The sequence below is a fragment of the Panthera pardus genome, unplaced genomic scaffold (assembly GCF_024362965.1).
Source record: "Panthera pardus isolate Hobbes unplaced genomic scaffold, ASM2436296v1 HiC_scaffold_1, whole genome shotgun sequence".
Lineage (NCBI taxonomy): Eukaryota > Metazoa > Chordata > Mammalia > Carnivora > Felidae > Panthera > Panthera pardus.
The window spans coordinates 2,348,497-2,371,364 of NW_026526654.1; the positions used below are offsets into that span (position 1 = coordinate 2,348,497).

Here is a 22,868-nt window from a genome sequence, read left to right on the forward strand (position 1 = left end):
AAACACACATAACCACAAACACTCTGACATTTACTTAAATAAAGAGCTCCCAAGTGAATATATGAGTAAGAGACAGTGCTGTTGAAAATAGGGCAAAACACTTGAGCAATGGCACCACAGAAGAGCAAATATTAAGGTCCAAAAACTTCAGAAAATTTACTGTGCTTTGTGAGTCATCAAGTCAATGAACGAGACAGCCACAGGAAGGCACAGGTGGAACAGTGATAGAATGTATGGTCTCTACCTGGAAGAGCTCACAGGGAACAGTGATAGAATGTATGGTCCTCACCCAGAACATCGCTGATGAGCAGTGATAGAATTTTTGGTTTCCACTGGGGACAGCCCAGGCAGATCAGTGATAGAATGTATTGTCCCCAATTGGAATAACTAGGAAAGCGGTAGAGTGTGTAAATAAATTTTGTTAGTTGTTGCTGAGAAGGTGGTGGGGCTTCTTGGCCACACACCTGATCCAGGGATTGGAGAGAGTTCCAGTCCCCCTGCCTCCCTGTTTAGACCTTCTTTTCCAGACCTGCATTCTTCACATGGATGGTATCTTTGACTCCAAGCATCCCTCCCTGTCTTCAGAACCTACAGTGGTGTTTGCCAAGGAGCAGCCTGCACGCAGTGAGGTGCAGGCCAAGGCAGGGGCCAGCGCCACACTGAGCTGCGAGGTGGCCCAAGACAAGACAGAGGTGACATGGTACAAGGACGGGAAGAAGCTGAGTGCGAGCTCCAAAGTGCACATGGAGGCCAAGGGCTGCAGCAGGAAGCTGGTGGTGCAGCAGGCGGGGAAGGTGGATGCTGGGGAGTACAGCTGTGAGGCCGGGGGCCAGAAGGTGTCCTTCTGCCTGGATGTCACAGGTCAGTTCTTACAGAATGCAAAATTAGCCTTTTCGTGAGGTGAAGGTGGAACAGATTTATCCCCAAGACAGACTCTCGTGCTCTTTCAGTTAGACTTTTCCCCTTGACATCACCCATTCACCACCTCCATTTCCATATCCCAGGTGGGGCCATGGGAACATGGCTGGAAGGAGTGCACAGGAGGGAGACAGGTCATTCTCATACGCCAGAGGTTGTGTTTCCACGTAATAGTGCTGGTCACATGTTCCCAGTACCTGCTCAGAACCCATTGGTGGACGTTGGAGTCCAGGACTCTGGATCTCCCTGATGCTTGGGGCTGAAGTAAACCAGATGTCTCTCCCCTGGAGTCATTCTGAGAGGTCATTGTATCTTCACCAAACACACCTAAGGGTTCCTGCTAGCAAGACATATTGGCTTCACTGAGTCAGGGGACGGGGAAATGTAGGCCACACAGTCATACTTGGAATTATCTTGAGACTGTGCCTTGGGTTTTCAAAGTCTTAGGTGTTCTGGGATACTTCCCTCCTTTCACAGAGGTGTAGGAGTTCTCTCTGCACCCATACGTAGCCAAATCTAGATCCATATTTTGTTGCCATGTCTGTATTGATTACACAGAGAGCAGAGGACTGGTGTGTATGTGCCCCAACAAACACCTGTGATGCTTGGAATTTCCTATCAAAGCATATCTTATTTTCACTTTGTCATAAGTTGGTGTTTTGCCTCTGAATTCTGTTTGTAGTTAGACCTATACATTTGCCAATGGAATGCTGAGTAGCATATTGTCTACCAGCATGCCCCGCTAAGAATGAGGTCACAGGAGCAGCCACTGAAAGTAACTTAGCATTTATTTCACAGCATTTCCTAATGATTAGTGTGCATCTGTGCTTCCCTGGCTAATCAATAGAGATGTCTGAGAACTGACTTTATTTTCCTTTCATATAATTCATATGTACAGTTACATGTGGCTCCTGGATGCCAGCACATAACATGTTGGTATTACATTGGGGTTTAATGGTTTGTGAGTGTTTACAAATGTTTAAAACCCTATGTGTATATTTGTGATGTGATTATCTGAGAATATGATATAACATTATGCAAGTAAATTTGGAAAGTTTTGACCAATTGATCAAGAGAGCTATATCAAAACTCATGGAAGAACACATAGACAATTTGAGTAGTCCTATAACCTTATAAATTATTGGAACCATAATAAACAATCTTGTCACACAATACTGGATAACCCTAGTGGCTCTACTATCAAATTGTACCAAGTATTCTGGCTGTAGGAACATTCCTGCACTGCAGGGAGAATGTTCTTAGGCAGTCATGTGGTAAAGACTTTGCATCATCTATAAATGTTGAGGTGTGCAGGCATAATGACCCCACAGATCCCACGTGCACAAGAGTCTCTTACAGAATTCCCGCCCCCCACCACAATACCTCAAGCAGAGTGGTGGTAGAATGTAGTCCCCACCTGGAACAGCCCACATGGAGAAGTGGGGTAGAATGTACAGATAAATAGTGTTACTTGTCCTTAGGAAGGCAGTGGGGCTTCTCCAAGTCACACAGTTGGTGCAGAGCTAAAAATTGTGGTTTATATACACAATGGAGTACTACATGGCAATGAGAAAGAATGAAATATGGCCCTTTGTAGCAACATGGATGGAACTGGAGAGTGTTATGCTAAGTGAAATAAGCCATACAGAGAAAGACAGATACCATATGGTTTCACTCTTATGTGGAGCCTAGAGACTTTCAATTCTCCTGCCTCTCCATTCAGTCTTTTCTCAGTGCTGCCTTCCTGATTTGCACAGTATCTTTAACCCTGTGTATCCCTCCCTGTCCTCAGAACCTACAGTGGTGTTTGCCAAGGAGCAGCCTGCACACAGTGAGGTACAGGCCAAGGCAGGGGCCAGCGCCACACTGAGCTGCGAGGTGGCCCAGGACAAGACAGAGGTGACATGGTACAAGGACGGGAAGAAGCTGAGTGCGAGCTCCAAAGTGCACATGGAGGCCAAGGGCTGTAGCAGGAGGCTGGTGGTGCAACAGGCGGGGAAGGTGGATGCTGGGGAGTACAGCTGTGAGGCCGGGGGCCAGAAGGTGTCCTTCCACCTGGATGTCACAGGTCAGTTCCTTTTGATACTAACAGTCTTGATTGGACATAATGGAGGAATTGCATTACAGATCCCACAGGCTCTGATGTTCCTTCCCTTACTCTTCATCTTTTCCCCTCTGCCATCCTGTTGCCTCCTATTTTCATAGCCAAGGTTAGACTGACAGAAGTTTAATGAGAAGGGTGCTCAGGGAGTGAGAGGGGCCATTTTTGTGTCTTTGAGCAGTTCTCTCAGTCATGCATCTGAGCACCTGCACAGGGCCCTCCTGGAGTTCCTCAGTGCCCAGGACTATGGCTGTTCTTCATGTTTGGGTTCTGAAGTAGACTAGGCATCTCACACCTTGGTTATGTGACTGTGCTTTCCTGGGCTCCCTAGATGCCCCCTTCAGTGCTGTAAGGAGTTCTTACTAGTGAGAGACATTTCAGTTCCTTTAAACCAGAGTAGGGGAAATTTTGATGATATAATCATACTTGGAATGATCTTAACTAAACTTTGGATTATTAATGTTTTGTTTGTTTTAATGTGTTATTTTGCACATGAATATATGTTATCTGTGCACCTGTATGTAGCAAAATCTAGACTGCTGTTTTCTTGTAGTACCTGTGCAAAGTAAACAGAACTAGAGGGTTGATAGATTTGTACCTGAGACATGTACATGTAAGTTCTGGAGTTCTTTTTCTAAAGCACATCTTGTTTCCTTGTGTCTTCAGTAAGGCCATTCTGTGTCATAATTCCTCTTGGAGTCTGATTTATAGATTTAGAAATGGGAAGAAGTAAGTATCACCATGCTCTGCTATAGATGAATCCTTGTGGTGGCAATCACTGGCTGGTATAGCAGTATGTCATAGGATTTCCTAGTGGGTATTGTGTGTTTGTGCCTCCTGGCTGCTTCATGGGGAAGTCTAAGGACTAAATTTATTTTGCTTTTGTTAAATTTGTCTTAACATCAGAGGAGGGTGGGCCATAGCACCACATTAATCCTAGCTGCCAGCCCATAATAGTTGTGATGGTATATCAGTATATAATATTTTTGGGTGTGTACAGATACCAGAAATCCTACATTTTTCCAAAGTGTTTTTTTGAGAGCATATGGCATATTATTTTATGGTATCAATTTGAAAGTTTTGATAAATTGACCAAATTCTTAGAAAACCATCTGAAAAAGTGACACAAGAAGAAATATATAACTCAGGTAGTCCCATAAATTTAAATAAATGGAAACAGTAATAAAACTTTTTTTCATAGAGAATGATCTAAGCCTAGTAGCTCTGCTGAAAAATTATACCAAATATTATGGAAAGTATTCATGGAGATTATCCTAGAGAATAAAATAAAGATGTACATTCTTTTTTGATTCATGGAGCTAACATAACATCAACACCAAAATCTGACAAGGAAAGAAGGAAGGATTAAAATTATAGGCCAATCTCTTATGGATATCAATATCCAATATCTTCAACAAAACATTGGCAAAGTCATCTAAGCAAGATGTCAAAAAATATGCTTTGATGAAGTCATAGTCCAGGAATGCAAAGTTGGTTTAATATTCAAAACAGTAGAAAATCACCACAGTTGATCTCAGTGATGTAGGGATTAGGGGTGGTAGTGCCCAATGCAGTAAAAAATCCACTTATAACTTTTGACTCCCCCAGAACTTAACTGTTAATAGCGCACTGTTGACTGAGAGTCTTGCCGATAACTTAAATAGTTGATTTTGCATGTTATATGTATTATACTCTGTATTCTTACAATAATGTAAGATAGAGGAAAGAAATGATATTAAGAAAAGAACAAGAAAGAGAAAATACATTTATAGTACTGTACTGTATTCATTTTAAAAATCAATGTTTAAATGGACCCCTGCAGTTCAAACCCATGTTGTTTGAACTAGCATCAACTGCATAATGTGAACTAACTGCGTGAAGGAGAAAAAGGATATGGTTATCTCAATAAATGCAGAAGAAAAATTTGATAAAGTTTAACATAAACCCTGAGCAAATATTTGATAAAATTTATCCTCAATTCATGCCATAAAATTCTTGACCAACTATCAATAAACCAATTCTTCCTTACCTTGATAAATTGATAAATAGTACTACAGGAAACACCAGGTAACATCATACTTCATGGGAAACCTTGAAGGTTTTACCTATGAGATAGAGAACAAGGGAAGGGGTGCACTGTTAGCACTTCTATCCAACATTGCACAGCATGGAAGGGAGGAAAATGAAATAAAATGCATAAACCTTGGTAAACAAAGTAGAATTCACAGAAGACATGATCATGATCACCACGTCTGAAATTACAAATAAAAATTGTTAGGCTTTGTGAGTATTAGAAAGATAACCACGTACAAATGTTGACATAAAGAAAACACTTCTGTATATATACACTAGGTATACACTATATACACTAATTTCATAGAAATTCAATATACACTAATTTCATAGAAATTTTTTTTTTTTGTCATTTAACCATATGCAAAAAAAAGTCTGGTAATTCACACTGCATACCCATCCAACTCCATGTGGGTTGGAGACACCAGGGTGACAGGTGGCACCATGACACTCTTAGATGATGATATGGATTGAAGGGTAAGCGGGGGTTTCTGATATAACACAAATGCAGTAGCCACCATGGGACAAGAATGACATGTTTGACCACATTAAACCTGCAATCTTTGATTCATTAGAACACACCCCAAGAGTGAAAAGGCAAACCCCACACATATGGAAGAGAGAATCTCTGTCATGTTAAATAGAGTTCCTAAAATGAATGTGAAAGAGACAGAGAGTGGTCTTGACCATTGGACAGAAAACATGACAGTGACGATTCAGAAACACAAACAGTAATGACCGGAAAGAATGCTCCACTGTTTGAGTCCTCAGGACCATGCAAAACACAGCCACAGAGGGCAATCTACACTCCCCCCAGATTGCCAGCACTAGTCAGTGCAGAGTAGGCCAGAGCATGAAGCCCTGAACCTGCAGGAACTCCCTGCACTAAAGGTGAGATGCTCCCAGCATGAATGTGTGGAAAGACTCCGCATCATCTCGTAAGGTTAAGGTGGGAAGTCATCATGACTCCACAGGTTGCATGTGCACAGAGGTCTGTCAAGAGTCCCAGCCTAGAGCAGCCCAAGTAGAGTGGTGATAGAACATATGGTCCAGACCTAGAACATCCTAGGTGGGGCAGTGATAGACTGTATGGTCCCACCTGGAACAGCCCAGGAGGAGCAGGGATAGAATGTATGGTCCCACCTGGAACAGCCCAGGAGGAGCAGGGATAAAATGTATGGTCCCACCTGGAATATCCCAGGTGGATCAGGGATAGAATGTATGGTCCCCACCTGGAACATGCCAGGTGGAGCAGGGATAGAATGTATGGTCCCCACCTGGAACAGACGAGGTGGAACAGTGATAGAATGTATGGTCCCACTTGGAAAAGCCCACATGGAACAGTGATAGAATGTATGGTCCCACTTGGAAAAGCCCACATGGAACAGTGATAGAATGTATGGTCCCACCTGGAACAGCCCAGGAGGAGCAGGGATAGAATGTATGGTCCTACCTGGAGCAGTCCAGGAGAGCAAGGATAGAATGTATGTATGCTCCCCACCTGGAACAGCCCAGGAGAGCAGGGATAGAATGTATGGTCCCCACTTAGGACAGACAGGGTGGAGCAGGGATAGAATATATGGTCCCCAACTGGAACAACCAGGAAAGTGGTAGAGTGTGTAAATAAGTTGTGTTAGTTGTTGCTGAAAAGGTGCTGAGGCTTCTTGGCCCACATCTGATGCAGGGATTGGAGAGAGTTCCAGTCCCCCTGCCTCCCTGTTTAGACCTTCTTTCCCAGACCTGAATTCTTCACATGGATTGTATCTTTGACCTCATGCATCCCTCCCTCTCTCCAGAGCCTGCAGCTGTGTTTGCCAAGGAGCAGCCGGCACGCAGTGAGGTGCAGGCCAAGGCAGGGGCCAGCGCCACGCTGAGCTGTGAGGTGGCCCAGGCCCAGACGGAGGTGACATGGTACAAGGATGGGAAGAAACTGAGTGCGAGCTCCAGAGTGCGCGTGGAGACCAAGGGCTGCAGCAGGAGGCTGGTGGTGCAGCAGGCGGGGAAGGCAGACGCCGGGGAGTACAGCTGTGAGGCCGGGGGCCAGAAGGTGTCCTTCTGCCTGGATGTCACAGGTCAGTACTTGGGTGGTGGTGGCGTGCCACGTTAGCCCTGTTTCAGCATGATGTGTTGACTGACAGCTATGAAGAACCTGTGGTCTCTCCAGTAGATCTCCTGTCCTCACATCTCCCATATCTCATCTTCATGCCTGTGGCCAAGCTCTGGGAGAGTGGATGGGAAGATCTGTGTACAGCACACCACCCCTGTTGTGCACCCTGCATGATGTTTCCATGGAGTAATGCTCCTGGAGTTCCTGTGTCCAGTACTCTCGCTCCATCTGGCTTCACTGCCTAAAGTAAAGCCAATGTCTCTCACCCCAGGGCATGCAAATTACTTCTAGAAGCTCCCAGATGACCTCACCCAGCACCACATGAGGGCTGAAAATCTTTGAACCTGATACAGGCGCATTTCAGATACCCAACCCAGTCGTCTTAGAGTTGTCTTGAGACTGAACTTGGCATTACCAAAATTTCAGTCATTTTGGGACACTCTTCCTGCCTCACATGTGGACATGGAAGTTACCTGTGCACCTATGTGTACCCAAATCTCGATCCCTGTTCTGTCGCAACGTCCGCACATAGTAAACCAGGAGCAGAGGGCTGGGAGATATGCGACTTGGATGTGTACCTGGCATGTGGGACATTATTTACTTACTTATTGATAATTTTTAAATGTTTATTTATTTATTTTCAGAGAGAGAGAGAGAGGAAGAGAGAGAGAGAGAGAGAGAGAGAGAGAGAGAGAGAGAGAAGCATGAGCAAGGGAGGGGCACAGAGAGAGGGAGAGAGAGAATCCCAATCAGGCTCTGTGTTGACATTACCTGAAGCAGGGCTTAATCTCAGGAACTGTGAGATCATGACCTGAGCTGAACTTAAGACTGAGATGCTTAACCAACTGAGTCACCCAGGAGCCCCTGGAACATTCTTTTGAAAGAAAATTTCAGTTTCCTTTTGTCTCTGTGAGAATGTTCTGTGTCAGTATTGTGGTTGGAATTTGATTCATAGATTTTGAAGCTGGGAAGAATGAGTAGCTTCTCTGAAATCAGCACACTTTGGGACAGATAAGTTACTATAGTAGCAACCACTGACTGGTGAAGCAGTATTTATGTATTTATTTCATAGCATTTGCTAGTGGTGTGTGTGTGGGGGGGGCGTGCACGCATATGCCCATCCCTGGCTGGTGCACAGAGATATCTGCAAACTTACTTTAAGTTAAGAGAGGTTAAGCTCAAATAGGTGGTCTGTGACCCCACATTGACTCCTAATAGCAATGTGTGACTCTTCAGTAGTGTATCATTACATGATTTGTAGATGTGTATAGATAGTAAGAAACTTACTAGGAACACTTTTGACCCTGTCATTTCAGTAGAACGTGATATTATTTTACTCAAGTAGAATTGAAAAGTTTTGGCAAATTGTCCAATTCCTTGAAAACTGTATCAAAACATCCACAAGAAGATATAAACAATGTAAACAATCTTATAACTTTTTTAAAAAATGGAACCATCCCAAAAAGCCTTCTCATTAGACAAGATTAAATTCAGTGGTTCTGCTGGTAAGTTACAATTTACGAATTATAGATTACAAATTACAAATTCTGGAAAGAAATTGTCCCATGATCATGGAGGATTCTTTAAGAGGACAGAAAAGGGATGTACACTCTTAACCCATTTTACGCCGCATTGATACCCAAATTGGACAAGTGTGAAGAATTGCAATTGGAGGCCAGTCTCGGATGCATGTCAATACCAAATTTTACACAAAATATTGTCCAAGTAACAGTGCAATACTCAAAGTGCAGACACACTGTCTGAGCTCATCTCCTAAGAACACAGGATTGGCCAACACCAGAACATTAGAATATCAGTATAATCTGTCATATTTAGAACTTAAAAGGGAAAACACATTTTTTGTTTTGTTTTATTCTCACATGACTGCTTGATAAAATTTTTACATTATATGCAGAAGAAGAATTTCATAAAATGTAGCATACATTCAAGGTAGTCAAGTCCTTGATTAACTATAAGAGGATTGTTCCTTAATTTGACGCAGGATACAGAAAACTACAGCACATCACATTCACAGGGTGTCTCCTTCTAACTGGAGCTCGTACATGGCTCCACTGGTACAACTGTGTGCAACACTGTACAGTGAATCAGGAGAAATATAAAATGAAGTAATATAACTAATAAAGCTGTAGTAGGAAGACATCAGGTTGCAACTTGGGGATAGGTGCATAACACAAAGGGACAAGTGGTAAGGTTCAAATAGACCATGCTGTGACCAGCTTCACCCACCCCATCCTTTTCCAGTTTTTAAAAGGAGATTTTTTAATGTTTATTTATTTATTTTCAGAGAGAGATAGAGAGGGAGCTAGAGCAGGGGAGGGGCAGAGAGAGAGCCCAGGTGGAGCAGTGACAGAATGCATGGTCTCTGTGCTGCTACTGCAGAGCCCAGTATGGGGCTCACACCCATAAGCTGTGACATCATGACCTGAGCTGAAACCAAGAGTTGGACACTTAACTGACTAAACCACCCAGGCACCCCCCCTTTTCAATTATTTTTATTCTGTAATTCTGGCACATGGTATAGAGATAGATTGTCTTTTCATAAATGGTGCTCAGACTATGTAACTTTGTATCTATCTATCTATCTATCTATCTAATCTATCTATCTGTATATCATCTATCTGTGTCTTACATCTCTCCATCTTTCCATCATCTATGTGGATCTCTCTCTTTCTCTCTCTCTCTCTCTCTCTCTCTCTCTCTCCATCTTTCTGTCATCTATCTGGATCATCTATCAATCTATCTATCTATCTATCTATCTATCTATCTATCATCTACTATATCATCTATCTGTATCTATCTATCTATCTATCTATCTATCTATCTATCTATCTATCTATCTATCTATCTTTCATCTATCTGTATCATCCATTACTCCATCTTTCCATCATCTATCTGGATCATCTACCTACCTACCTACCTACCTACCTACCTATCTACCTACCTACCTATGTGTGTATCTACATATATATGTATCATCTATCTATATCTATCCATCATCTACCTGTATTATCTATCTATCTATCTATCTATCTATCTATCTATCTATCTATCTCTCTATCTTCTATGTCTCTCTCAAATGATCTATTTATCTATAATAAAAATGGGGGGCTCCCCCACATCACGCATAGGCACCAACTCCAGCCAAGCTAGGATTCCAGTGTGAAAGACAAAACACGCTCTTAGCAGAGAACACACAACATTTAATGGCCTCAGGGTAATGAAAGATTTCTGAAACAGAATATGAACACACCAACCACAAAGGACACATTGACATACCTGTCTAAATCACAACTGAGAACTTTACATCATCAGAGGACACAAAGGGATGAAAAGGCAAGTGACGATGATGGATAAATTATTCACAAAACCATGATTATCAAAGCTCTAATGCAAGTGCAAGAGCTCCTAAAAACGAATATGTAAAGGACAGGCCATAATTAGCAATAACTGATAACCAGACAGGGCATTGCAATGATACCACACTGCAGAAGAGAAGAGTCAGAGAAACCTGAACGGTGCTCCACTGTGTGAGTCATCAGGGACTTACATGGAAAGACCACAGGAGGGACATGTCCCTCCCCGCAGGTGCCAGCAGTGGACATCACAGTGTAGGTGAGAGCAAGGAGCGGCAGCAGCTCCCTACACAACTGTGAGGAAAGACTGCATCACCTGGGAAGGCTGGGGTGCGTGTGCATTGCAACACCCCTGCACCTCTCCCAGAGGTATGTGTGCACAGCGAAGTCTTTTCCAGCATCCCCACGTGGAACAGTGGCAGAGCCTATAGTGAACTTTGGGTACTTGTGCAGCCAGCACAGAGCCTGGAGGAGTTTCCGTGGCCCTGCACCCTCATCCAGGCCTGCTCTCCCAGTGCTGCGACCCTAATGGATATGGTGTGTTTGATGCTGTGTGTCCCTCCCTGTCCCCAGAGCCCTCGGTCATGTTTGCCAAGGAGCAGCCAGCACTCAGTGAGGTGCAGGCCAAGGCGGGGGCCAGTGCCACACTGAGCTGCGAGGTGGCCCAGGCCCAGACGGAGGTGACGTGGTACAAGGACGGGAAGAAGCTGAGTGCCAGCTCCAGAATGCGTGTGGAAGCCAAGGGCTGCAGCAGGAAGCTGGTGATGCAGCAGGCAGGGAAGGCAGACGCTGGGGAGTACAGCTGTGAGGCCGGGGGAGAGAAGGTGTCCTTCCACCTGGACGTCACAGGTCAGTTCTGGGGCTAATACTTTATCCTTGATTGCCAGCGATGATGGCACTAGTGCGCAGCCCAGACAGACCCTGATGCTCCTCCCAGATCCCAGCCTTCTGCCTCCCATTTCACTCTGGTGGCTGAACCCACGGATGTGGGAAGGGAAGAGTGTCCAGACAAGAGAGAGCTCCTCTTGGGTACCCCATGGTGTGTCCACATGGCCATGCTCAGCCACTGTCCCCAGCACCCCTTCAGAACGTACTGTGGCTCCTTTGGCGTCCGGGATTCAGGCTCTATGTGCTGCACTGGGCTGAGATTGACCAGACATCCTCACCTGCAGATGCTCTAGTGGCTTCCATAACCTCATTTAAAGGTTCTCACTATCAAGAGATGTTTGGGTTTCAGTAAGCCAGGATAAGAGGACGCTTCAGCCTCCTGATCATACCTGGAATCATCTCGAGGTTGAACTTGCATTATTGAGGTTGTAGGTATTCTGGGCCATGCTCACGGGTGTGGAAGCTCCCTGAGTGCAAAACACAGATAGATGTTTATTGTAGCATCTCGGCAAAATAAATAACAAGCGGCGAAGTGGTAGTAGCTGAACACCTGTGATGAGCACGTGTGTGGTTTGGAGCTGTTTTCAAAGCAAATCTTGTTTCTTTTTGTCTTCAGTTAGGATATCCTATGTCAGAATTCCCCCTGGATGAGGTAAAGGTTGAGGGAGGGAGAGGAGTAAGTGGCTTGTGGGACATGAGCACACTCAGTGGTAGCAGCCCCTGACTGATAAGGCAGTATCCATCCCACTGTGTTTCCAGATGGTGCTCAGGGACACTGATGCCTCCTGACTGGTTCCAGACAAGTCTGTGACCTATCTTTATTTTCCTTCTTGTGGGCAAATTGAACTTCAGAGCAGCCCCGCCTGACTCCTGGGGGCCCCCATAGCAGTTTGCAGTTGTATCAGTACATCATGGTTTGTGGGTGTGTATGGACACCACAAAACCTGTTGTGTGTCTTTCTGACAAGTCACTTGAGAGAATCTGGCACTCTTTAATGCCAGAACATCAGAACAGTGGTGATGTATGGTCCTAGTGGTTGTAGAAAAGCAAATCTCAACGGACGTAAGAAGTGGACAATGCCCACAGCGTCATTGGAACAACAGAAGCAGGAACCGAAGTGTCTTCATGGAACAGAATGGAAGCCTGGTGACTTGCCTGGTAAATCCTTCCAGGCATTCTGGAAATTATATCCTGTTCACAGACATTCTTGTAGAGAAAAGGAGATACACTCTTATCCCATCTTACATGGTAGCGTAGCTTCTGTAGTACAACACGATGGGACAGGAGAAAGAGCGCAGGCCAGTGTGTCATGGCTTTCCAGGCCTATATTTAGACAGAATATCAGTGAACTGAAATCAGCAGTGTATCAACAGAATCATGCACTGATAGGAGGTACAGTTCCACTCTCCCTGCATTGCCAGTAGATGCTGACACGGAGTAGGTTGCAGCAGGGAGCTGCGGGGACTCCGTGCCCACATGGGAAAGACCCTGCAAGCCATGCACGTGCAGAGCCTGGAGACTATTCCAGCCATCCCGTTTACCTCTTCTTTCCCAGTGCTGCCTTCCTAACTTAGATGGTGTGTTTGTTCCTGTGTGTCCCTCTCTGTCCCCAGAGCCCTTGGCCATGTTTGCCAAGGAGCAGCTGGCATGCAGTGAGGTGCAGGCTGAGGCGGGGGCCAGCATCACGCTGAGCTGCGAGGTGGCTCAGGACAAGACAGAGGTGACGTGGTACAAGGATGGGAAGAAGCTGAATGCAAGCTCCAAAGTGTGCATGGAGGCCACAGGCTGCAGCAGGAGGCTGGTGGTGCAGCAGGCGGGGAAGGCGGACACTGGGGAGTACAGCTGTGAGGCTGGGGGAGAGAAGGTGTCCTTCCGCCTAAACATTACAGGTGGGGGCCAGCATTGGGAAGAGGGTATAAACTCCTGACAAATCAGGAAATGAGCCCTTCTCAGACAGGGCTGTGTGTTGTACCTGTGTTGGGGTCTCTGCTGACGGGCCCGGCCCAGGGCTCTGTCCACTGCCCAGGTCCTTGGATTGGAGACACTCCCTGTAGCCCCTGTTCTGGGACATTCCCGACATTTGCGTCCCCCAGTTTCTGCCCCTCTCTGCCACATCCCCACCTTACCCCCACACAACCTGACCACCAAGGCCTGTGGTCTGTGGCCGTAGCCATTCTGTCTAGGGTTGGTAAGCAGACACGTTTCCCATTGCAAACGCACCATGCACAGTTTTGGAGCTCAGCCCTGTTCTGGGAGACTTACTTGAGGGGTTTGCCCTCAGCAGGGCTTGGCTCCCTGTCACTTGCCTTGGGATCCCGAGTGTCCAGCTGATGTTCAGTCAGCCCTGCGGGCTTGCCCTGCTCTGATGCCCATCTTGGTCTGGGCCAAGCTGTCTTCTGCTGCCTCCTCTCCTGGCCCTGCTCCAATGTCTTTCAGTAATGTGGGCCCAGGCCCCAGGCTGTGGTCTCTCTGACCTGCCTGCTGCCCACGGTCTACAGTGTCTGCTTATGAGGCCCCCTCTTCCCTGCTGGGCAGGGATGCTGGGCTCTCAGCTCTTGGCTCCCGGGCCCGTGACCCCAGGTGTCTCTTCCTGGCCACCCTGTCGCACCCCTGGGAGCCTGGATAGTGACCGTTAGGTGGCATGGAGCCTTGCTGGATTAACTGTCAGACTTGTTCAGCAGAGTCTCAGCAGAGGACTGGACGGGCCAGGCAGCGGCACAGCAGTGGAAGTTTGGGTGGGGTGTGTGTGTCCCATTTCAGATCTCGTCCCCCGGTTCAGCCCCTAGGTGGGATGGGCGAGGCCAGGAATGAAAGGGCCCTGTTCTCATGCTCGTTGATCTCCCCACAGAGCTGGAGCCTGCGACCCCCATGGTGGAGAGACCTGGCCGCAGAGAGCCTCTGGTGGTCAGGGAGCACGAGGACATTGTCCTGACCGCCATGCTGGCTACGCCCTCCGTGGCCGCAGTGACGTGGCTCAAGGACGGTGTGGAGATCCGCCGCAGCAAGCGGCACGAAACGGCCAGCCTGGGGGACACCCACACCCTGACGATCCGCGGCGCGCAAACCCTGGACACCGCAGTGTACAGCTGCCGCGTGGGCGCAGATGGGCAGGACTTCCCAGTGCAGGTGGAAGGTCAGAGGGGCTGGGGTGTCCTCTGGGAGCCCCGTGTGCACTGGGGCGCCTGTGGGGCTGGAGGGTCTCCCATGAGGTTGCGTAGGCAGCATCCCGGCGTGGAGCCGGAGTGGCACTCTGGGCGCATGACTGGTTGGCACAGAGTTTGTCCCCTGGCCCAAGCCCCGTGGCTGACACCCCCCTTCCATCCCGCAGAGGTGGCCGCTAAGTTCTGCCGGCCCCTGGAGCCTGTGAGCGGGGAGCTAGGTGGCACGGTGACGCTGGCCTGCGAGCTGAGCCCGCCGCAGGCCGAGGTGGTGTGGCGCTGCGGGAGCACACAGCTCCGGGCTGGCAAGCGCTTCCAGATGGAAGCCACAGGGCCCCGGCGCTCGCTCACCGTGTCCGGCCTGCGGCTGGAGGATGCAGGGCAGTATGCATGTGAGACCCGGGATGACTGCACCAGCGCGCAGCTCTCCGTCAGCGGTAGGCAGGGGCAAGACGCATCTGGGGGCCTTCCTGGAGGAGGTGTGTGCTCTCTGCGTCTGCATGGGGCGGGGGGGTCTCTGCCTCTCCTACTCACCTCTCAAGCAAAACCCCTGTCTGCAGCCCCCCGCATGGTCAAGTTCATGTCTGGGTTAAGCGCCGTGGTGGCAGAAGAGGGCCAGGAGGCCACCTTCCAGTGCGTGGTGTCCCCCAGCGATGCAGCAGTCAGGTGGTTCCGGGACGGCGCGTTGCTGCAGCCCAGTGAGAAGTTCCTCATCTCACAGAGTGGCTCGAGCCACAGCCTGACCATCTTGGGCCTGACCCTGGACGACCCAGGCCAGATCACCGCAGAGGCCGAGGGGGTCTCCTCCGCTGCTGCCCTCCGGGTGCGAGGTACGTGGGAGGGCCTCCCAGGGAGACTGGTTCGAAGGCCGCTTTCTGATGCCAACCTGTGTCCAGCTGGTTCGGGTGACCTCGAGGGACACTGGGCTTTGTTGGCTAAGGAAAGGAGACTCAGGTGGGACCCAGGGGCCAGATACCTACTCTGAAGGGGACAAAGTAAACCCCTGTAAGGTGCATCTGGTTGTGGGTGGGCAGAGGTTTAGGCCGTCAAGGGAGACTGCCTGGAGGAGGCATCCCAAGCTGAGCCCCATGGTCGGCAAGGTGGGAGGGAGTGGAGTTAGCCAGTGCAAGCAGGGTTGGGGGTGGGGGGGTTGTTGGGACCTCACCTGGGGACCTGCTGCTGGTTCTGAGTGAGTTAGTAACATGGACACCTGGAAAGGTCATCCAGAGCCTGGGACTGGGAGGTGCACCTGACTAGCTCCTTTCACTCCTTCACGTAGAGTGTCCAGGGTCTCCTTGGGGCAGACTGGCTGGGGGCTCAGCATCTGTGTTACCTGCCCCCCCCCAACCATGCCCCATTGCTGCTGGTCGTGGTGGGCTTGTCGTGAGTAGGAGGGTGGGAGGTGAGAGACAGGCTGAGGAAGAAGCAGCTCCTGGGGCCTCTGTTCCCTTCTCTACAGTTGTATCTGTACAGGTGTGCAGCTGGGCCTAGTGTGGAGTGAGAACATGAGGTCACGGTGGGGGCAGCTGTGCTGACTGTGGAGGTCAGGCCCCTCTGTGCCCTGGCTTTCCTGGGAGTGGCAGTGGCTGCGGTGACCTCCCTTTCTCATGACCCCAGAGGCTCCAGTGCTGTTCAGAAAGAAGCTGGAGCCACAGACGGTGGAGGAGCAGAGCTCAGTGGCCATGGAGGTAGAGCTGACACGGCCATGGCCCGAGGTCAAGTGGACACGGAATGCAGTGGCCCTGGTGCCAGGCAAGAACGTGGAGATTCATGCTGAGAGCACCAGGCACCGCTTGGTTCTTCACTGCGTGGGTTTTGCTGACCGCGGCTTTTATGGCTGTGAGACTCCAGACGACAAGACGCAGGCCAAGCTCACCGTGGAAAGTGAGTGGCAGCAGCAGGCTGGGCGTGGGGGTCGGGCGTCAAGGAAGGAGGACGGAAGGGGGTGTCCCCCTGGAGGGACAGGCCCTGGGGGGTGGCGGGAGGCAGGGAGGATGGGAGAGAAGGAAGGGAAGGGCTGGACCTTTCCCTCCAGGATGCCTGGCTGGCTCTGAGGCTCCTGGGGAGGTGAGTGGGGCTGGCTGAAGGGCCTGGGTCTCACGGCGGTGCCTCATGCACCCCCGTGTTTGTCCCGCAGTGCGCCAGGTCCGGCTTGTGCGGGGCCTGCAGGCGGTGGAGGTGTGGGAGCAGGGCACAGCCACCATGGATGTGGAGCTGTCACACGACAACGTGGAGGGCAGCTGGACGCGAGACAGTGTGCGGCTGCAGCCAGGGTCCACGTGCCAGCTGGCCGTGCAAGGCCCCATCCACACCCTCATCCTGTCGGGGCTGCGGCCGCAGGATAGTGGCCTCATCGCCTTCAAAGCCGAGGGGGTGCACACATCTGCACGGCTCACGGTCACTGGTGCGTGGGCACAGGGGGGGCCCACTCCTGAGTGCACCTGCCTCTGTCCCCAGTGAGGTCCGGGGAGCCAGGCAAGGGCAGGGTGGGGAGTGTCATTCCCAGAACTGGCTGTGTGAGACCACACATCTCAGGCGTCGCTTCTCACCTCCCCCTTCCTGCCAACCCAGAGCTGCCTGTGAGGTTCAGCCGCCCTCTGCAGGATGTGGTGGCCACAGAGAAGGACAGGGTGACCTTGGAGTGTGAGCTGTCTCGCCCCAACGTGGACGTGCGCTGGCTGAAGGTGGCTTGGGCTGCTCCCGCCTGTCACTGTGGGCTGGCAGGGGTGGGACTGCTCCGTTGGCCACCTCCAGTGCCTGACCCGACCTCGTTCCTCCTCAGGACGGCGTGGAGCTTAGGGTGGGCAAGACAGTGGGCATGGTGGCCCAGGGCGCCTGTCGGAGTCTCATCATTTTCCGCTGTGAGCTTGGTGACCAGGGCGTGTACGTGTGCGATGCTCGTGATGCTCAGAGCTCAGCCTCCCTGAAGGTGCAAGGTAGGCAGATTAAAGGTCAGGGTCTGCTGGGCAAGAGCCTCCTGGCCACCCTGCATCCCCCCAGCAAAGTGCTTAGCCCTCTGGCTCTGCCCCTGCCCTGCACCCCTCAGCAATCTGGGTGGGAGGGGTAAGGGGGAGCTCTGGGCATCCACAAGTGGCACGGCCTTCTTGCCGCCCCAGGTCGTAACATCCAGATCGTGAGGCCCCTGGAGGATGTGGAGGTGATGGAAAAGGAGGGCGCCACCTTCTCTTGCAAGATCTCTCACGATGAGGTGCCAGCCCAGTGGTTCTGGGAGGGCAGTAAGCTTCGGCCCAGTGACAATGTGCGCATCCGCCAGGAAGGTGAGCTGTTGGGCAGGTGTCAGGAGGGCTTGTCCTCCATCCTGCCCCCAGGGCCTATTCCCAGTACTGAGTGGCCTGTGTTTCCAGGGAGGACATACACCCTCATCTACCGGAGGGTCCTGGCAGAAGATGCAGGAGAGATCAAATTTGTAGCCGAAAATGCAGAATCTCGAGCTGAGCTCCGAGTCAAAGGTGAGGGAGCCCAGGGGAGGGTTTTTGCTGGACAGTGTTTGTGAATGCACAGTTTTGCAGCCTTACAGGGACTGACAGGGCAGCAGTCCCAGGACACCAATGACCCAGAAGGAGGAAAAGGAGGTATTGCCTCCTCACCAGGAAGACAGGGGTCTTGGAGAGGCAGCTCAGGAGGTCACAGTAAATCCTTCCTCCTGGGACTTAGCAATGGAGAGAAAGCGCTGTGGGGTCCCGGCATGTGGTGAGCATGAGGCCTTAACAGGTGGCCCTAGCCACAGTCAGGGCATAGAGGAGGGAGGGTCTGCCACAAGTTGGGGGGAAGGTATATGAGATTTGGAATTGCTTGATGCAGGATTGTGCAGGGTGAGGGGTGTGGATGTGAAGAGGCAGGGCAGGGGTGAGGCCAGGGTGCTCTGGATGAGCTTGTCAAGGGCGCACGGTGCAGTGGTGTGTGTGTGGGGGGGAGTGGTGCGCCCACCCTTCCCCTGGTCAGCTCTGTGCAGTGGGTCCCAGAGAAGCCGAGGGTGACACCTGGCCTCGCCACCTGCTGGCCCTGGCAGAGGGGCTCCAGCCCTCTGGAGGCTGCACAGGCAGAGCACCCAGACCCGGGTGGGTGGATGGGTGGGGGTTCAGGTGGGGTTTTTGGGGCACTGAGCATCCCTTATCCTGTCCCCTCACCCCTGGTCACACCTCAGAGCTGCCGGTGACCATCCTGCGCCCACTTCGGGACAAGATAGCCATGGAGAGGCACCGCGGTGTGCTGGAGTGCCAGATGTCCAGGGCCAGCGCCCAGGTGCAGTGGTTCAAGGGCAGCGTGGAGCTGCAGTCAGGACCCAAGTACGAGATGGTCAGCGACGGCCTCTACCGCAAGCTGATCATCAACGATGTGCAGCCGGAGGATGAGGACACCTACACGTGCGACGCTGGCAACGTGAAGACCAGTGCCCAGTTCTTTGTGGAAGGTGCGGGCGGGGCCGCCCTGGCACCTCCCCACTGTGCCTGTGGCTGCTGGCGGTCCTCCCTGTGGGACCGCCCCAGTGACCAGCCCCTCACCCACAGAGCAATCCATCACCATCGTTCGAGGCCTGCAGGACGTGACTGTGATGGAGCCCGCACCTGCCTGGTTCGAATGCGAGACCTCCATCCCCTCGGTGCGGCCGCCCAAGTGGTTCCTGGGAAAGACAGTGCTCCAGGCCGGGCCCACCGTAGGCATGGAGCAGGAGGGAACGGTGCACCGGCTGACGCTGCGACGAACCTGCTCCACCATGACTGGGCCGGTGCACTTCACCATTGGCAAGTCGCGCTCCACCGCACGCCTGGTGGTCTCTGGTGAGCGCGCCGCTGGGGCGAAGGGGCACAGACCTGGCAGGTCTGGTGGCAGACCTGGCACAGGGTGGGTTCTGGGACCCCGCAGTCCCTCCGCTGACGCAGCGCTGCCCTCTCCCCTCCCGCGGCAGACATCCCCATGGTGCTCACACGGCCCCTGGAGCCCAAGGCGGGGCGCGAGCTGCAGTCGGTGGTCCTGTCCTGCGACTTCAAGCCGGCCCCCAAGGCCGTGCAGTGGTACAAGGAGGACACGCCCCTGGCGCCCTCCGACAAGTTCAAGATGAGGCTGGAGGGCCACATGGCGGAGCTGCGCGTCCTCCGGCTCACGCCGGCGGACGCCGGCGTCTACCGGTGCCAGGCCGGCAGCGCCCAGAGCAGCGCTGAGGTCACGGTGGAAGGTAGCCAGGGCGCACGGGGTCGCCCCGTGCCAGGGCGAGGGTCTCCGCCTGGGGGATGTGTTCCCGGGGTAGAGGGGGGAGGGGCGGGGAGAGGGTCCCCGGAGGGGAGGGTCTGGGGGGGAGGGTCCCCAAGGAGGAGGGTCAGGGATGTGGGGAGGGTCCTTGCCGTGGGGCGGGGGCTCCGGAGGGGGAGGGTGGGGGGGGAGCATCCTCAGGGGGTAGGGTTTGGGGGGGGGGAGGGTCCTCGCCGGGGAAGGGGAGGAGCGTCCCTAGGGGGGAGGGTCTGGGAGAGGAGGCGAGGAACCCCTCTCCCCCGGGGGAAGGGTCTCCTGCGGCGGTGCTGAGTGGCTCTGTGCTCTGGCAGCGCGCGAGGTTACAGTGACGCAGCCGATGCAGGACGCAGAAGCCACGGAGGAGGGCCGCGCCTGCTTCTCGTGTGAGCTGTCCCATGAGGACGAGGAGGTCGAGTGGTCGCTCAACGGCACACCTCTGTACAACGACAGCTTCCACGAGATCTCCCACGAAGGCCGTCGCCACACGCTGGTGCTGAAGCGGGTTCGGCGGGCCGACGCCGGCCTTGTGCGCGCCTGCTCCCCCAAGGTGTCGGTCACTGCCCGCCTGGAGGTCAAAGGTGAGGCGTCGCTGTGGGTCCTTGGGGTCCTCCCAGCGCGGGGCGCCGGGGTCCTTGCAGGCCGAAGGTGGCGCTCGCTCACCTGCCCACGACCTCCCCGCAGCAAAGCCGGTGGTGTTCCTGAAAGCGCTGGACGATGTGTCCGCGGAGGAGCGGGGCACGCTGGCCCTGCAGTGCGAGATCTCAGACCCCCAGGCCCGCGTGGTGTGGCGCAAGGACGGGGTGGAGCTGGTCCCTAGTGACAAGTACGACTTCCTGCACACCGCGGGCACGCGCGGGCTCGTGGTGCACGACCTGAGCTGGGAAGACACCGGCCTCTACACTTGCAGTGTGGGCTCCGAGGAGACCAGCTCCAGAGTCAGCGTGCACGGTGCGTGGCTATGCGGGCTGGGTCCAAGGGGAGGGTCCCAGTCCTGGAGGCCGGGGCGGATGCAGGGGCGGGTCCGAGTCCAAGGGGCGGGTCCGGGTCCATGGGGCGGTCCGGGTCCAGGAGGCAGGGCCGGGTCATGGGGCGGGGCGGGTGCAGGGGTGAGGCTGGGTCCAGGGGGCGGGTCCGGGTCCAGGGGGCGGGTCCGGGTCCTTGGTGGGGAGGCGGTCCAAGGGATGGAGGGGGCACCAGGAGGCAGGGCGGGGTCCACGGGGCGGGAGCGGGTTTAGGGGCGGGTCTGGGTCCATGGGGCGGGTCCGGGTCCATGGGGCGGGTCCGGGTCCAGGGGGCGGGTCCGGGTCCAAGGGGAGGGTCCGGGTCCAGGAGACAGGTCCGGGCTATGGGGCGGGGGCGGGTGCAGGGGCGGGGCTGGGTCTAAGGGGCGGGGCCAGGTCCTTGGGGCGGAGCCAGGTCCAAGGGATGGAGCGGGCTCCAGGAGGCAGGGCCGGTCCATGGGGTGAGGGCGGGTGCAGGGCGAGTCCGGGTCCATGGGGCGGAGGCGGGTCCAAGGGATGGAGTAGGCACCAGGATCAGGGCCGGGTCCATGGGGCGGGGCCGGGTCCAGGGGACAGTCTGGGTTCAAGGAATGGAGCCGGGTCCAGGGACGCGTACGGGTTCATGGGGCGGAGTTGTCGCCAGGGGCGAGGCCGTCTCTAGGGGCGGGTCCGGGCCCAAGGTAGGGCCAGAGTCCATGAGGTGAGGCCGGGTCCAAGGCATGGAGTAGGCTCCAGGAAAGCTGGGTCCATGGGCGAGGCCGTCTCTAGGGGTGGGGCCATCTCAGGGGCAGGCTGGTTGCAGGAACAGGGCCGGGTCCAGGGGCGGAGCCGGGTCCAGAGGGCGGGTCTGCGTCCAGGGGCGTGTCTGGGTCCAGGGGGCAGACAGGGCTAGGTCTAGGGGTGTATCTGAGTCCAGGGGCGGAACTGTTTCTAGGGGCGGGTCCGGGTCCAGGAGCGGGTCTGGGTCCAGGGGCAGAGCCCTGTCCACTGGTGGGTCTGGGTCCAGGGGGTAGGCGGGGTCGCGTCCAGGGGCGGGGCCGGGCCCAGGGGTGGGTCTGGGTCCAGGAGGCGGGTCCGGGTCCAGGGGGCAGGCGGGGCCTGCCACTGTGGTGCCCACCCGCTCAACCGTGCCAGGAGCTGCTTTCTAGAGCCCAGGAGGTCAGGGGCAGGCTCCTGGAAGACCAGGCTTGATGGTCCCTAAGAGACCTAGGTTGCAGACAGTGGGGCAGGGACGTTGAGAAGAAGAGCTCTCAGGGACACTGGGCTGGCCATGAGTGATAGAGTCCCAAGATGCCAGGGATTCAGTGCAGGCTAGTGACATTCAATCTGCATCAGGGGATGTGTGTGGGCAGGTGTGGGAACCACAGAGGGAGCACAGTCAAGGTCGCATTTTGGGGGTGGCTAATGGCAGAGGCCCAGATGTCAGGCATAGGATGCTCTGGAAGGACTTCCAGGCCACACGAATAGCCTGGTGAAGGTGGTTGTTGGCAGGCCACGTTTCTGGTTTATCAAGTTGCCTCAGAAAGGTTGAGCTGCACCATGGGTTACACAGCCAGCAGGGCAGCATTGCCCCCCCTTCCCCCTGGCTTGGAACACACGGTCCCTTCAGAAGTCACTGTCAGCCTAGGCCTGGCCTCCTGTGTGCACTGCTGTCCTGGCCCAGCTTCTCTGGTCCGATTCTCTCTCCTGCATGTGCATGGCAGGCTCGCTCCGCAGTCACCCTGGGATGTGTCCCTGGTGGTCTGGCCAGGGTTTGAGGTGAGACAGGGAATGGGGCAGGGAAGCATGGTGAGTTTGTTCTGGAGCTGGATGGCTCCTTCATTCGGGCCTGTCCTTCACCTCCTGGAGCTTTGAGCTGGCCACCACCATGGACAGTGAATGTTCTCCGCACAGTGAGTGTTCTGTAGCAGATAGGAGGGTGGCCACGCTGGTTTACACTCACAGCTCTCTGTGATCCATACAACAGGGTTCGGCCAGCTGGAGACATTTGCTTAGCGGGGA

The 22,868-nt window shown here is 53.2% G+C and overlaps 1 protein-coding gene across 1 annotated transcript in view; it reads left to right on the top strand.

The window, feature by feature from the left end:
* The window catches only part of OBSCN (obscurin, cytoskeletal calmodulin and titin-interacting RhoGEF), a 166,376-nt gene that overhangs the window by 60,992 nt on the left and 82,516 nt on the right, over positions 1-22,868 (top strand). Inside the window, 18 exon segments of the mRNA XM_053904975.1 lie at positions 586-861; positions 2,711-2,986; positions 6,889-7,164; positions 11,147-11,422; positions 14,310-14,594; positions 14,790-15,056; positions 15,180-15,449; positions 16,237-16,503; positions 16,757-17,023; positions 17,191-17,303; positions 17,402-17,555; positions 17,736-17,897; positions 17,985-18,089; positions 18,785-19,051; positions 19,149-19,418; positions 19,547-19,813; positions 20,178-20,444; positions 20,548-20,814. Of these exon segments, the coding sequence (XP_053760950.1) occupies positions 586-861; positions 2,711-2,986; positions 6,889-7,164; positions 11,147-11,422; positions 14,310-14,594; positions 14,790-15,056; positions 15,180-15,449; positions 16,237-16,503; positions 16,757-17,023; positions 17,191-17,303; positions 17,402-17,555; positions 17,736-17,897; positions 17,985-18,089; positions 18,785-19,051; positions 19,149-19,418; positions 19,547-19,813; positions 20,178-20,444; positions 20,548-20,814 (4,332 nt within the window).